This window comes from Oryctolagus cuniculus, chromosome 14, assembly GCF_051225735.1.
Source record: "Oryctolagus cuniculus isolate XC-2025 breed Fujian yellow rabbit chromosome 14, ASM5122573v1, whole genome shotgun sequence".
NCBI lineage: Eukaryota > Metazoa > Chordata > Mammalia > Lagomorpha > Leporidae > Oryctolagus > Oryctolagus cuniculus.
In genome coordinates, this window is record NC_142880.1 from 327,126 (window position 1) to 343,196 (window position 16,071).

At 43.7% G+C, this 16,071-nt stretch overlaps 1 protein-coding gene across 6 annotated transcripts in view; it reads right to left on the reverse strand.

The window, feature by feature from the left end:
• Positions 1-16,071, reverse strand: part of ANKRD31 (ankyrin repeat domain 31) — a 160,871-nt gene that overhangs the window by 118,386 nt on the left and 26,414 nt on the right. For 5 of the 6 annotated variants that reach the window (XM_051838690.3, XM_051838691.3, XM_070056272.2 and 2 more), the window contains exons 6-9: positions 8,828-8,871; positions 4,537-5,190; positions 1,434-1,708; positions 839-942 (exon numbers count right to left, since the gene is read on the reverse strand). In XM_051838690.3, coding sequence (XP_051694650.3) covers positions 839-942; positions 1,434-1,708; positions 4,537-5,190; positions 8,828-8,871 — 1,077 coding nt within the window. Of the gene's footprint in view, positions 1-838; positions 943-1,433; positions 1,709-4,536; positions 5,191-8,827; positions 8,872-16,071 lie in introns of those variants that run through there. The other variant, XM_089312861.1, reaches the window with a different exon arrangement.

Here is a 16,071-nt window from a genome sequence, read left to right on the forward strand (position 1 = left end):
GCACTTTAACCAGTAGGCTAAATACCTAACCCCAGAGTAGCTGTTCTTGCACATTCCATCAAATTTTCTACACAATCAGGCTGTTCATAACTAAAAACATCCTTTCTAAGCTGGGTGCCTTTTGTTCTTCTTCCTGACTGCCCCGGCTAGAACCTGCAGTACAGAGCTCAACAGAAACGATGGGAGGAGACGCCCCCGTTCTGTGGGACCATCTTGGGAAAGCCCTTTGTCAGGCTGAGGAAATCCCCCTCTATTCCTAGCTCACAGAGAGTTTGTATCAGGAATGGATGCTAAGTGCTGTCAAAGCCCTTTTCAGAATTTTAATATTAAAATTATCTTATGGGTTTTTTTCAGTTTATTATAATGAATTACAGTGATAAAAAATTTTTAATTGTAAAACCAACCTTGCATTCCTAGCATAAACACTATTTGGTCTTGGTATATTAAATCATGTTAGATTTAATATGCTAAATTCTGTTGAGAATTCATGAAGTAATATAGTTTTTCTTCTCATAACAGCTTTGATTTTGGCATCAGTTTAATGGTGACCTTGTAAAATGAGTTGGGAAGTATTTCCTCATAAATTTTTTGGAAGAGTCTGTAAAGAACTGGCATTAATTCTCACTCAAATTTTTGTTAGAAGTCACCACTGAAAGTGCTTCAGATTGAAGCAGCCGATGCTACCAATGAATTGTGCAATGCTGGGAAAATCCTAACTCCTGCTGAACACAGTTTCCTGATCAGTGAAATGAAGAAGTGCAGGCAGGGAATAACCAGAATTCCATTTCTGTAAGTTACTTCCTTAAAGAAATGAAGAAATACTCAAAATATGTCTCACCTTTTCTTTCTCCAAATCGTTCATTCTTCCTGACCCATCCAGTCTGGAATCTGGATAAATGAGTATCCCTCCGTTTACCTCTTATTAAAGCAAGATCCTGCATTCTTGAAAAATAAATGTAGTTTTTAAATCACCAATGTTTTCTACTAGCATTCATGAAGAATCACACCAAATTTTTACTAGATTTTTAAAATGCAGAGGTATTTTACTGGGCTATTCTCCACTGTATTGCAGCTTTAACAAGAAATGACTCCTCAATGGACTACACGTAAATCCATGGCAGGCAGGCCCATGCCACCCTCTCTCCATGACACGCGTGGGACTCGCTACTCTACTTGCAGTCACCTGCCAGTGTGAGCATTTTGAATCTCCCACCCCTCACTCCCCATTTCCCTATTCTAGGGAAAAAGAGGCAGGCTTTTTTGCAAAAGAAAAAACTTGTTATGTGGTATGACACTGATCAAAAATTGCGAAATCCAAAAGAAAAAGAAATATAACAAATAAAATTTTTACTTGAACCAAATTTCTCCAGCTATGTAAGTATCTATTAGGTACATACAGCCTACCTGGAGAGACACATAATTTGGTAGCATACCTGAAATTCTTAGTTGAACATTGATTTATTCCATCTTCACCACTACGTACTTTTGGTAAAATGTTTTCTGGCATCTTACACGTGTCAGCTGAGGGCTTTGCTTCCCTGATGACTTTCAGCTTTTCCAGTCTGGATGATCTCCTTAACACATGTGGAGCGTCCTGGTCACAGCCATTTTCCACTGGATTTGAATTTTCCTTACTGCTTAGTAGCTCACAAGAGGTGACATTTTGGTGAGAAGTCTGCAATCCACATGAATTTGGGTCTTCCAGAGTCTGTAAAGATGTAAATACACCCACAAACAATTACAGCACTGCAAAAAAATTTAAAACCAGAAGAAATTAAATTTTACCTTGTCCTCTAATCAAAATGCTTCTTACAAAATGAAAGTTCAAGAATTTGCAGGCATATGAACACAATGAAAAACTTATAACTGGTATAATAAAGGAAAATGCATATTTAAGAGGTTAAGAAGAGTGTAGGCCAGCGCCACAGCTCAGTAGGCTAATCCTCCACCTTGCAGCGCCGGCACACCGGGTTCTAGTCCCGGTCAGGGCACCGGATTCTGTCCTGGTTGCCCCTCTTCCAGGCCAGCTCTCTGCTGTGGCCCGGGAAGGCAGTAGAGGATGGCCCAAGTGCTTGGGCCCTGCACCCCATGGGAGACCAGGAGAAGCACCTGGCTCCTGCCTTCGGATCAGCGCTGTGCGCCAGCTGCGGCAGCCATTGGAGGGTGAACCAACGGTAAAGGAAGACCTTTCTCTCTGTCTCTCTCTCTCTCACTGTCCACTCTGCCTGTCAAAAAAAAAAAAAAAAAAAAAAAAAGAGTGTAAGTAAAAATAATTTTCTCAATATTCATTCTTAAATGCAAGGACGGGGCCGGCGCCGCGGCTCACTAGGCTAATCCTCTGCCTAGCGGCGCCGGCACACCGGGTTCTAGTCCCAGTCGGGGCGCCGGATTCTGTCCCGGTTGCCCCTCTTCCAGGCCAGCCCTCTGCTGTGGCCAGGGAGTGCAGTGGAGGATGGCCCAGGTGCTTGGGCCCTGCACCCCATGGGAGACCAGGAAAAGCACCTGGCTCCTGGCTCCTGCCATCGGATCAGCGCGGTACGCCGGCCGCAGCGCGCTGGCCGCGGCGGCCATTGGAGGGTGAACCAACGGCAAAAGGAAGACCTTTCTCTCTGTCTCTCTCTCTCTCACTGTCCACTCTGCCTGTCCAAAAAAAAAAAAAAAAAAAAATGCAAGGACGGGCCGGAGCCACGGCTCACTAGGCTAATCCTCCACCTAGCAGCGCCAGCACACCGGGTTCTAGTTCCAGTTGGGGCGCCGGAGTCTGTCTCGGTTGCCCCTCTTCCAGGCCAGCTCTCTGCTGTGGCCCGGGAATGCAGTGGAGGATGGCCCAAGTGCTTGGGCCCTGCACCCCATGGGAGACCAGGAAAAGCACCTGGCTCCTGGCTCCTGCCATTGGATCAGTGCAGTGCACCGGCCGCAATGCGCCGGCCGCGGCGGCCATTGGAGGGTGAACCAACGGCAAAGGAAGACCTTTCTCTCTGTCTCTCTCTCTCACTGTCCACTCTGCCTGTCACAAAAAAAAAAAATGCAAGGGACAACCTAAGGTCATTTTGGTGCTTTAATTTATGCAGGAAGTGGTTAGTGTACAACAATGAGATTCAGAAAACATTAGAAAGTCCATACAAGGCCAAATGGAGGTTCACTCAGCCCAGTATTCTGTGATTTGACAGAAGCAACAAATGATATTTTGTGGAACAAGATAGTATATAAACCCCATTACATTGATTTTTAAAAGTTAATGGCATAGCATGAATTCCTAACTTCCCCTTAAAAATATATTACAGAATTAACTTTTTTGAGGATATGTGTATACATATATATATATATTCTAAAATTTTCTTGAGTCTATATATATATATAGCTTACAAATCTCTCAAGGTTATAAATTCCATATTTTTATGATAGCTGAGTAAGAGTATTCAATTAGTAAATCTCCTTTCTACTTTTGAAGGGGTTTCCTTTTTCTTTTCTTTTGAAGACTTGCTAAGTTTCTGCTCACATTAATATTGATCATAATTTCATATATTTATTCATAGTACTTCTTTTCAGATTATAACACTATGTGACTTTTCATGTCCTTTCTCCATGATTAGTTTTTATATCTCTGGATTTCTTTTAGTTTTATTAAATCGGTTTGGAGATTTGTTAACTGAAATGTGTGCAGTGTTTTTCTGGGTTTGAGTGCTTCATCTTGAGCTCAGCGCTAGGTTATTTAAGTCTTCCCAAGGGTGTTCATAAGATCATTTGACCAACCAGAATATCCAAAAGGAAAAAAAAAGAGAAAAAGAACTATCCAAGAGACTGCATTACTGAACTGGTTAAATTCATAATAACATACTGATACAGTTGGTCACCATTCAGCAAATTAAAAGATGTAAACAGTGCTATATTTCCTTACATGAAAGACAAACAAGATATGAAATTTAAAAGTTAATAAGCATACAGATGACATTTTTGTATAAATTAACTTTACATAGAACATGATAAAAACAAATGAAACTTTTAACAATGCTTATCTCTAGAGACTGGAGCTGTAATTCTATATCTGAATTTTTTATAGAGGACACAAACTGCCAACATGAAAAAGGACCTCAGCCACTGCAGAAACACCTGGGCTGGAACGGCAGAAATTCTAAACTCCCGCAGCTATGACACTGGGCAGTATTCTCAGACGCAGAAGGCAAAGTTCTTCTTAAGCCTGAAGAGAGGCACAATTTTTTCCCCTCTCCTGGCAGCCTAATGCATATGTTCTATGTCTAATTATAAATTAACGCCAAGTCTCTTGCATTAATCCTTCTTTTATATAAGCAACCTAATAATATGTCTTCTTGGGTCTACTGGGAAGAAATCTATCCAATTTTCTAATTCCTCTGGAAACTCTATCCCACAGGAATTTCTAAAAAGATCACTGTTTGCTTCAAATTACAAAGTATCATCTGAGTGTTGATATTTGAGTAGAAAATGTGAACTTCACACAATGAGGACTTATTAAAGGTCACCACAGAAGGCAAACTCACAGCCTCATACTTAACCTACTTTCTCTGCTGTCAGATGCTTGTCCCGCTGCTCAGTTAGCCTGAAACCGTGTTCACGTGGTGTGTAACAAAGAGACTCCAAATCCACCCCTGCTATTTGTGTGCAGTCTTCGTCGAGCTCCACTTCCAAAGATTGGTTTCTAGCACTGAGACTGCCACCTTCCTCTTCTCCATGACAGATGGGCCCCACTCTGGCTTCTGACGACGCATTCAGGGTTGCCAACAACTCAGCTGGCAAGGCCGCACCTTCTGTGCCTTGCGGTAAATCTCCACTGCATGCCATCCAGGCAGTCAGAGGCAGGGGGACGGAACTCAGGGAGTCTCTCAGTGGACTCAGCAAGTCTCCAGGGTCAGCATCCTTCTTTATTTCCGACAGTTCCAACAGTCGTTCCTCCCAGACACTTCCTGGTGATGTCAGCAACTTACTCTCCAAGGCAGACACAAAAGTTTCGAGAGAACTTCCTGCATCAGAGTTCTCTTCACGAGTCACACCCAGTGAGACTTCCTTTGAACCACACTCAGGAAGCGGATCTGATGCGGCTAAGACCGTCTCTGGCTCCGCTGATGACTTCTTCACAGCAACTGTGTCAGGTACTGTAACAGCAGCGCCTGAAAAAAGGCTAACTTCAGGGGAATCTGTGTCTTCACTCAGGTCCTGTGTACGCCAAATAGAAATTCTATGATTAGGACATATACAAAAAGTGTTTAAAATGAAGTTTTAGTTTTATAATGTATTTTCTTTGTAAGGTATCCTCAAAAGATTCAGGGACGGACATCTGGCCTAGCAGTGAATACGCTGGTTAGAGACAGACCTGTGTCTCCCTCCAGACTACCTAATTTTGAGTCTTGATTACCAAATCGAGCTTCCTGGTACCGCACAACCTAAGATGCAGCTAATGCTGGAGTTAAATGGGCAGGTCTCTGATACCCATGTGGAGAAGTGCGTTGAGTTCCTGGCTCCTGGCTTCAGCCCTGGCCAAACCCAGTCCATACAGGCATTTGGGGAAGGCATCAACAAGAGACTGCTCTGTATCTGTCGCTCTGTCTCTCTCTCTCTCTCTACCTATTAAATAAGTGATTATTTTCAAAGGGTTGTCAAACACCCCCTCCAACCTTCCATAAATAAAAAGAATATTCGTTACTGCTCTCCTATACCAAATTACTAATGACTGAGTACACAATTAAACGCTGACTACTGGGCCAAGAGTAACAGTAGCTGGGCTGTATTTAAACCCCGCTAGGTTTAAATCACGTGCTAACAAGGAGGAGCTGCCATGGACAGCTGAACAGCCCAGGAGCTTCTTCTACATCTCCCACGTGGGTGGGAGGGGCCTAAGCACTTGGGTCATCTTCCCCTGCTTTCCTGGGCATACTAGCAGGGAGCTGGATAGGAAGTGAAGCAGCCGGGACTGACCAGTGCCCACATGGGATGTTAGCATCACAAGCAGCAGCTTAACCCACTATGTCATGCCAGTCCCAGATTTTCACAAATGTTAGAAAAATGCTTGGTGAAATAAAGTTAAACAAATTGCCTTACTGGGACTTTTCAGAGCATGTGCATTGTAAACCTTTAAGGACTTAGGACATGGTATTTTCCAAACTTATTGATCCAAAAAGTCCTTCACAAAGACCTATTAATGCGAAAGGGTTCATGGGATTAAGAAATATTTATATAGTCAATGAATAATGACTACCAGACAGGGAACAATTACTCTGGTCAAGATCATAAGAGTTATCTGAAACAGATACACAGAAGGGGTAGGACTGAGCCAGAAATTAAAGGTTTGTAAAAGAGTAAAGGGGAGGATGGGGCCAGCATGTGGCAGAGGGTAAAGCTGCCACCTGCAACACTGGCATCCCATGTGAGCACTGGTTCAAGTCCCAACTGCTCCACTTCTGATCCAGCTCCCACACTTCTGATCCAGCTCGCTGCTAATGGCCTGAGAAAGCAGCAGCAGATGACCCAAGGGCTTGGGCCTCTGCACCCATGTGGGAGACCTGGATGAAATCCCGGGCATCTGACTTTGTCCTAGCCCAGCCCTAGCTATTGCAAACATTTGGGGAGTGAACCAACAGATGGAAGATATTTCTCTTTATCTGTTTTTTTAAAAAAATATTTTTAAAAACATTTATTTGTTTACTTAAGAAATAGTTATGGAGAGAGGTAGAGATAAGGAGAGAGAGGTCTCCCATCTGCTGGTTCACTCCTCAAATGGCTGCAACAACCAGGGCTGCGCCAGGCTGAAGTCAGGAGCCAGGAGCTTCCTCCAGGTCTCCCACTTGGGTGCAGGGGTCCAAGCACTTGGGCCAACCTCTGCTGCTTACCAGGCACATCAGTAGGGAGCTGGATGGGAAGTAGGGCAGCCAAGACTTAAACCAGCACCCATATGGGATGCTGGTGGTGTAGGCCGGGGCTTTAACTCACTACACCACAATGCAGCCTCATAAATAAATCTTTAAAAAAGAGAGAGGGCCGGCACTGTGGCACAGTGGGTTAAAGCCCTGGCCTGCAGCACCAGCATCCCATATGGGCGCTGGTTCTAGTTCCGCTGCTCCACTTCTGACCCAGCTCTCTTTTTGGCCTGGGATAGCAGTGGAGGATGGCCCATGTCCTTGGCCCCCTGCACCCACGTGGGAGACCCAGAGGAGGCTCCTGGCTCCTGGCTTCAGATCGGCCGTTGTGGCCCTCTGGGGAGTGAACCATGGATAGAAGACTCTCTGTCTCTACCTCTCTGTAACTCTGTCTTCCAAATAAATAAAATAAATCTTTAAAAAAGAGAGAGAGAAAGAGAAAGAGAGGAACACACTATTTCTTAAACATCAGCTGGGTATCAGATACCATGAGCCATCAGTGCTCTGAGTCCTCACCTACGTGAAATGAGTTTCACAGTCAGTACTTTACAGATGTATGTGGCAGAGTGGCACTTGGAACCTAAACCTGGTTCCAAATTTTCTATTCTTTCCCCTGCCTTTTGGCTCTCTGCTTAAGTAAAAAGACATGGTGGCAGGACTGTGCAAGGTGCACCTGAGATAAAGACAGCTACAGGCATGGCAGGGCTGCCTGAGGAGACGCTCTGCCGCTTGCTATCCCTGCAGAGTGGGAGAGCCGGGGGACAGTCCTCTGGTTCCCAAGACAGCAAGCAGAAAGCAAAGCCAAAGCACGAAGTTGACACTGAAGGCAACCAGAAAGAGAAAGCAGTGTCCACCACAAGGTATTGGAAGGACTAGTGTAACAGACAAGCGGACAGCAGGAATTCACTAGTCATGTCTGCAACGAGCTTAACAAGTAACACACTTCTCCAGACAAACAGTACCAGACATCACATTGGCTGAGAAACAGATAGAAAACCCCATTTTGTTAGACACAAGGAAGAATAAACACCGGAAGACCTATTGACAAAAAAGATTTCTATCTATTGAAATGGAGCCTAAGTCATATTCTTGCCTAGGGGAGACTGAATGAACTTGATATTGTCACTGAAACATTTTTTTTTAAAATCCATAATCGGCCGGCGCCGCGGCTCACTAGGCTAATCCTCCGCCTTGCGGCGCCGGCACACCGGGTTCTAGTCCCGGTCGGGGCGCCGGATTCTGTCCCGGTTGCCCCTCTTCCAGGCCAGCCCTCTGCTGTGGCCAGGGAGTGCAGTGGAGGATGGCCCAGGTGCTTGGGCCCTGCACCCCATGGGAGACCAGGAAAAGCACCTGGCTCCTGGCTCCTGCCATCGGATCAGCGCGGTGCGCCGGCCGCAGCGCGCCGGCCGCGGCGGCCATTGGAGGGTGAACCAACGGCAAAGGAAGACCTTTCTCTCTGTCTCTCTCTCTCACTGTCCACTCTGCCTGTCAAAAAAAAAAAAAAAAATGAAAAAAAAAATCCATAATCTACATAGCTAATCTCCATGGTAAGGACCAAAATTTTCTTTAAGATTTATTTATTTATTTTGAAAGTCAGAGTTACAGAGAAAGAGGGAGAGACAGACAGCGAGAGATCTTTCATCCACTGGTCCACTCTCCAGATGGTCTCAACGGTCAGCACTGGCCCAGGTTAAAGCCACTTGGGTGACGAGGGACAAAGCACTTGGGCCATCTTTCGCTGCTTTTTCCAGGCCATTAGCAGGGAGCTGGTTCCAAAGTGGAGCAGCCAGGACAGGAACCAGCCCCCATATGCGGGATGAAGGCATTGCACCTGCAGATTCACCTACAACATCACACCGCTGGCCCCCAGACAAACATTTTCAATACATTTTTAATTAAATCCACGTTCCACAAAACTAATCTCTGTGACACAGACCAACCTTTTCCGGGTACAGCAGAACTTCAGGACTTTCAGCCACAGGTCCTAGAAGACAACAATATATTTTTATTTGTTTATTACAGTACTAAAAATATGCCCTCTCACTCAGCATTTTACAATCAATTAACTTGAGTTCCCCTCAGTCGAGTGACATATAAATATGGATTTATTAATATAAAATTACTATTGTCTTGGCAATGAGGTTATAAAATTGCTCCATTTTTTTAAACAAAAATTGTATATGCCTTCAGATAGACTTGTAATTATCTGAAATTAGTTTAGCCAAAAATCAATGTTAACTCTTTTTTGGCTGAAAAACCATTCTGACTTTTCCAGTATCATCATCTGCTCCATTACAGGTAACAAAGCTTATGTGAATTCACGTCTCTAGAGAGAGGCATGAAACGAACACCCACAGGGGCCAGAAGGAGTCAAAGGCCCTGGAGAAGCCAGCGTGGTAGTGTAGTGGGTTAAACCACAGCCTGCATCTCATATGGTGCCCGTCCTAGTCCAGTGCTCCACTTCTGAGCCAGTTCCCTGCTAACATGCCTGGGAAAGCAGCAGGATGGCCCAAGTCCTTGGGCCCCTGCCACCCATGTGGGAGACCTGGATGAAGTTTCTGGTTCTTTGAGGCCATTTGCAGAGTGACCTAGTGAACGGAAGATCTTGTCAATCTTCTCTCTCCCTCTCTCTCTCTCAACATAACTCTGCCTTTCAAACAAATAAACAAATCTTGAAGTCTCCCTGAACAGTATGAGGACTGCTGCCTTGCCCCCATAGTCCTCCGATGGCAGCTCAAGTCAAGTCAGACTGAGCCAAGACGAGGGAAAAAGTACTTCCACTCCACACTCCCTTTGCCTTCTACCTCCACCACCAAGACTCAGGTATTCTGACATAGTTGGGTGGGAATTCAGGACTATGGATGCTTCAAGCGTGTTTGGTCACGTCTGGCTTCTTCTGAACCATCTATACAACTAGAATAAAAGAAAGCAGCTATTTGCTGAACCTCAGAATGCACATTCAAGGCAGACACATTTTTTCAGGTGGGACGGTTGCGGGGGGAAGTAGAATAAGTATAAATACATTCACAGAGCTTCACATTTTCCACAATATGTTTTTTTTCTTGCTTCACCTTTGCCATTTAATGATTAAAAAAAGAAAAGAAATGACGACTATGAAACCAGCTAGGAAAGTTACGTTCATGGCATTCCATTCCCTCAAACGATGCTAAGCAAAAAGTCTTAAGAACAAATAATTTCTCATCCTTGCTTTAGAAACCTTTGTGTCAAGCAGTGATGGCACATTTACAGTCTGAATCTTAACCTCTATGCTTGCAAGGAGTCTTTCCTAAACGAAACTCTCAGATCCTTGGAGGGTTAAAGTTAAAACCGGACAAGAAGATTTCACCCTCTTCCTCCTCCCCTGCATTGAAACAAAGAATCTCACATCCTCCCTTGTTGTCTTCAACCACTGCATCTTCAAAATGATCATTTCTGGTTTATGCCTGCAGTTCCTATTTTCAAAACTCAATAAATCAGTAAAATATTTTATAGTAATTTATTACTGTATTAAAGAATATTTAGAAGGAATTCTCATTCTCTAACTATGAAGTGTACTTTAAATTTACAAATACAAAAAATATTATCTTTTTAGTTATTTGAAAGTTACAGAGAGGGGCCGGCACTGTGGCATAGTGGGTGAAGCTGCTGCCTGCCAGCATCCTATATGGGCGCCAGCTCGGGTCCCGACTGCTCCACTTCCAATCCAGCTCTCTGCTGTGGCCTGGGAAAGCAGTAGAAGATGGCCCAATGCTTGGGCCCCTGAAGCCTTGTGGGAAACCCAGGGGAGGCTCCTGGCTCCTGGCTTCGAATCGGTGCAGTTCCAACCATTGTAGCCAACTGGGGAGTGAACCAGCAAATGGAGGACCTCTCTGTCTCTCTGCCTCTCCTTCTCTCTGTGTGTGTAAAGTCTCTCTGATTTTTAAATAAATAAATCTTGAAGAAAAAAAAAGTTACAGAGAGAGATAGAGAGACAAAGAGAGAGAGATTTTCCATCTGCTGGTTCATTCCCCAGACAGCTGCAACAGCCAAACTGGGCCAGGCTGAAGCCAGGAGCCAGGTGCTTCATCCAAGTATCTCATGTGGGTGGTAGGGGTCCAAACACTTGGCCCATCGTCCACTACTTTTCTCAGACCATTAGGGAGCTGGATCAGATATGGAGCAGCAGGGACACGAACTGGCACCCACATAGGATACTGGTGTCAAAGGCAGCAGCTTTATCTGCTGTACCACACTGTCAGCCCAAAAAGCATTATTCTTAATTCTTGTATATACTCTATAATTACTAGAAGAGTTTGTAATTCCTCTACTTTGCATTTGAGAGAGAAATAATGTAATGGTATGTGTAAGAATTAACTCTGAAGTGCCAAAGACAAAGAATGTGGCCATAGGAGCTGAGTTTTAATCTACACAACAATTTTAACTTGCATATAAACTTAACTTATACACAAACACTCTAAGGCCAAGCTAGCACAATTAACATAATTGGCTTATTCTGGTCATTCTACAGTTTGATTAGAATTACCCTTTCAATTTGGAGAGAGAAGATAGGACTTTATTTATATTAAACAGAGTCAACTACAAAAGCTAATGATTAAACAGTACTTCCATAAGATTAACCTACAGTCTGGAATTAAATGATTTTTCTGTTCTGATCACAAAGAAAGGAGTAGAAGCAAGAGAGAGCTGAAACAAAGTGCTAAAAGGGATGGGAACTGCCAACTCCAGTCTCTAGTCACCACAGCTTCAGGGCAGCAAGAAAATCACAAACTACTCATCCTGGCACGTCAGTGAGACTTGAGAGCACACAGTCATTAAGGGCAGGACAACAGTACACAGAAATCAACAGCATCACAAGGGATCAACGGCTCCCCAAAAGGCAAGTGGGCAGGAGGCTGGAGCTATGTGAAGTGGAGGACAGAGTGGACCCTTGTTTTCCTATAAATACTAGGATCATGCATGAGAATAGATCTTTTATGTAACAATTGCTGACACCTGCCAAGGCCAAAATCCAAAGAAGGAAAAGGAATGCCTAAGGCATAACATCGTCCCTGATTTCTCGGTTTCAAATTGCTTAAGATCATTTTGGGATAAAGGACTTCAACCTCTAAGACGGTCCCTCTGTCAGTTTCATCAACGTGCCTCTTCAGTGTATCAACAGCTGCATCTTGTAAAAGGTACATTCGTCATAGTCTGAATCATGTCAGGTTATTTGATAATGATCTGACTTTTACCAAGTCACAAAGTCTTTTACATATCTGAAGAACAAATCAATTACTATTTGCACTTATTTAAGTCAGTTTATTAAACTTTTATATCGAAAAGATGAAAACTTGAAAATTACTGCTTCTTGAACATTTAAATACTGATTATGAATTTAAATTCCCTTAAACAATTTAAAGTAAATGATTTTTTAAAGATTGTATTTATTTATTTGAAAGTCAGAGTTACACAGAGAGAGAAGGAGAGGCAGAGAGAGAGGTCTTCCATCTTCTACTACTTTCCCAGGCCATAGCAGAGAGCAGGAATGGAAGCGGAGCAGCCGGGACTCAAACCACCACCCATATGTGATGCCAACACTGCAGGCGGCAGCTTTACCCACTACGCCACAGCGCCGGCCCCAGTAAATGTTTATACTTCAAATATTTCATATAAAGGACAAGGCACACGAAGCACGAACTAAGAATCACTGTTTTGCCTCTACCAAACTGATCAGCAGAAGCATAACGAGCCAGCTCCTTATTTTTTCAGCACCGACCCCAGACATCATTGAGAGTCCTTGCTTTTTAGCAGTGACAGGATGTTAAGAGCCATCCTGTTTATCTTCAAGCTATAAGACGGTTACCAATTCTGTAAGGATCCTCGTTTATTTAGCATTTATACACTCACTGCACCCATAAATTGGGCACAAAGAAGGCTCAATACTTATTACAAGAATGAACAGGTACTATTAAAAACCAAAATCTAGAGATTAGGAGTGCATGTAAGAGTTAGTGTTAGTAGTGGCCAGTGTTGTGCACCACCAGGTTAAGCCACAGCTTGCAATGCTGGCATCCCATACTGGAGGTGTGGTCTGAGTCCCACCTGTTAGACTTCCCACCTTGCTCCCTGCTAATGCACCTAGGAAGGCACCAAAGATGGCCCAAATACTTGGGTCCCTGCCACTCATATGGGAGACCAGGATGGAATTCCTGGTTCCTGGCCCAACACTGGCTATTGTGGCCATTTAGGGAGTAAATCAATGGATAGAAGCATCTCTCTCTTTCCTTCCCTCTCTCTCTCCCTCCCTCCCTCTCTCTCTCTTTCTCTTCTTTCTTCCCTCCCTCCCTGTCACTCTGCCTTTCAAATAGATAAATAAATCTAAAAAAAAAAAAGGTCTGTGGTTGGCCACATGGTACTTCAAGACAAAGATGCCATCTACTAATACAGCCAAAAACCCAGGGTAATACTGGCCTGTGTGACTGTCAGCCAAAAAAGGCACAACACACATATTAAGAAATGTTATGAACATAAAAAAACAAGCACTGGTTTCAAATTGAGCCTTAAAATCACAAGTCAAAAGAGCAAGCGTTTGGTGCAGCTGGTACTGACGACACCTGCTCTGCTTCTCCCCTCAAGTGCACAGCACGACCCAGGGTCACCATCAACACCAACTTCACTTTAAGATGCACGCTGCGGGGCTGGCGCTGTGGTGCAGCAGGTTAAAGCCCTGGCCTGAAGCACCGGCATACCATATGGGTGCTGGTTCAAGTCCCAGCTGCTCTACTTCGATCCAGCTCTCTGCTATGGCCTGGGAAAGCAGCAGAAAATGGCCTAAGTTCTTGGGCCCCTGCACCCGCGTGGGAGACCCAGAGGAGGCTTCTGGCTCCTGGCTTCGAATCAGCTCAGCTCCGGCCATTGCAGGCAACTGGGGAGTGAATCAGCAGATGGAAGACTCACCCCCCTGCCTCGCCTCTCTCTGTGTAACTCCAACTTTCAAATAAATCTTAGAAAAATAAAAGATGCACGCTGCATCAGACTAATCATTCATAAATCCATACATAAATAAGCCTTCTGTTTTTAGGCATGAACAAATTTTGTTTTCAGACTTACATATGTGAAAACCACCTCTTCTCAGACTTACATACCTGAAACCCACCTCTTCTCAGACTTACATACGTGAAACACACCTCCTTTCAGACTTACATACGTGAAAACCCACCTCTTCTCAGACTTACATACGTGAAAACCACCTCTTTTCAGACTTAATACGTTAACCCACCTCTTCTCAGACTTACATACGTGAAACCCACCTCTTTTCAGACTTACATACATGAAAACACACCTCGTCTCAGACTTACATACATGAAAACCCACCTCGTCTCAGACTTACATACATGAAAACCCACCTCTTTTCAGACTTACATACGTGAAAACCACCTCTACTCAGACTTACATACATGAACCAACCTCTTCTCAGACTTACATACGTGAAACACACCTCTTGTCAGACTTACAACGTGAAAACCCACCTCATCTCAGACTTACATACGTGAAAACCACCTCTTTTCAGACTTACATACGTGAAAACCCAATTCTCAGACTTACATACGTGAAAACCCACCACTTCTGAGACTTACATACATGAAAACACACCTCTTTTCAGACTTACATACGTGAATACCACCTCTACTCAGACTTACATACGTAAAAACCCACCTCTTTTCACACTTACATACATGAAAACCACCTCTTCTCAGACTTACATACGTGAAAACCACCTCTTCTCAGACTTACACACATGAAAACCCAGCTATTCTCAGACTTATATACGTGAAAACCACCTCTACTCAGACTTACATACGTGAAACCCACCTCTACTCAGAATTATTTACGTGAAAACCACCTCTTTTCAGACTTACATACGTTTAAACAACCTCTTCTCAGACTTACATACGTGAAAACCCACCTCATCTCAGACTTACATACATGAAAACCCACCTCTTCTCAGACTTACATACGTGAAACCCACATCTTTTCAGACTTACATATGTGAAAACCCACCTCTTTTCAGACTTACATACGTGAAACCCACCTCTACTCAAACTTAATACGGGAAACCAACTACTTCTCAGACTTACATACGTGAAAACCCACCTCATCTCAGACTTACATATGTGAAAACCACCTCATCTCAGACTTACATACGTGAAAACCACCTCTTCTCAGACTTAATATGTGAACCCACCTCTTCTCAGACTTACATATGTGAAAACCCACCTCTTCTCAGACTTACATACGTGAAAACCCACCTCTTTTCAGACTTACATACGTGAACCCACCTCTTCTCAGACTTGCATACGTGAAAACCCACCACTTCTGAGACTTACATACATGAAAACACACCTCTTTTCAGACTTACATACGTGAATACCACCTCTACTCAGACTTACATACGTGAAAACCCACCTCTTTTCACACTTACATATGTGAAAACCACCTCTTCTCAGACTTACATACATGAAAACACACCTCGTCTCAGACTTACATATGTGAAAACCCACCTCTTTTCAGACTTACATACGTGAAAACCCACCTCTACTCAAACTTAATACGGGAAACCATCTACTTCTCAGACTTACATACGTGAAAACCCACCTCATCTCAGACTTACATACGTGAAAACCCACCTCATCTCAGACTTACATACGTGAAAACCACCTCTTTTCAGACTTACATACGTGAACCCACCTCTTCTCAGACTTACATACGTGAAAACCCACCTCTTCTCAGACTTACATACGTGAAACCCACCTCTTTTCAGACTTACATACGTGAAAACCCAATTCTCAGACTTACATAAGTGAAACCAACCTCTTCTCAAACTTACTTACGTGAAACACACCTCTTGTCAGACTTACAATGTGAAAACCAACCTCTTCTCAAACTTACGTGAAAACCCACCTCTTTTCAGACTTAAATACGTGAAAACCACCTCTACTCAGACTTACATACGTGAAAACCCACCACTTCTGAGACTTACATACATGAAAACACACCTCTTTTCAGACTTACATACGTGAATACCACCTCAGACTTACATACGTGAAAACCCACCTCTTTTCAGACTTACATACGTGAAAACCACCTCTTCTCAGACTTACATACATGAAAACCCACCTCTTCTCAGACTTACATACATGAAAAC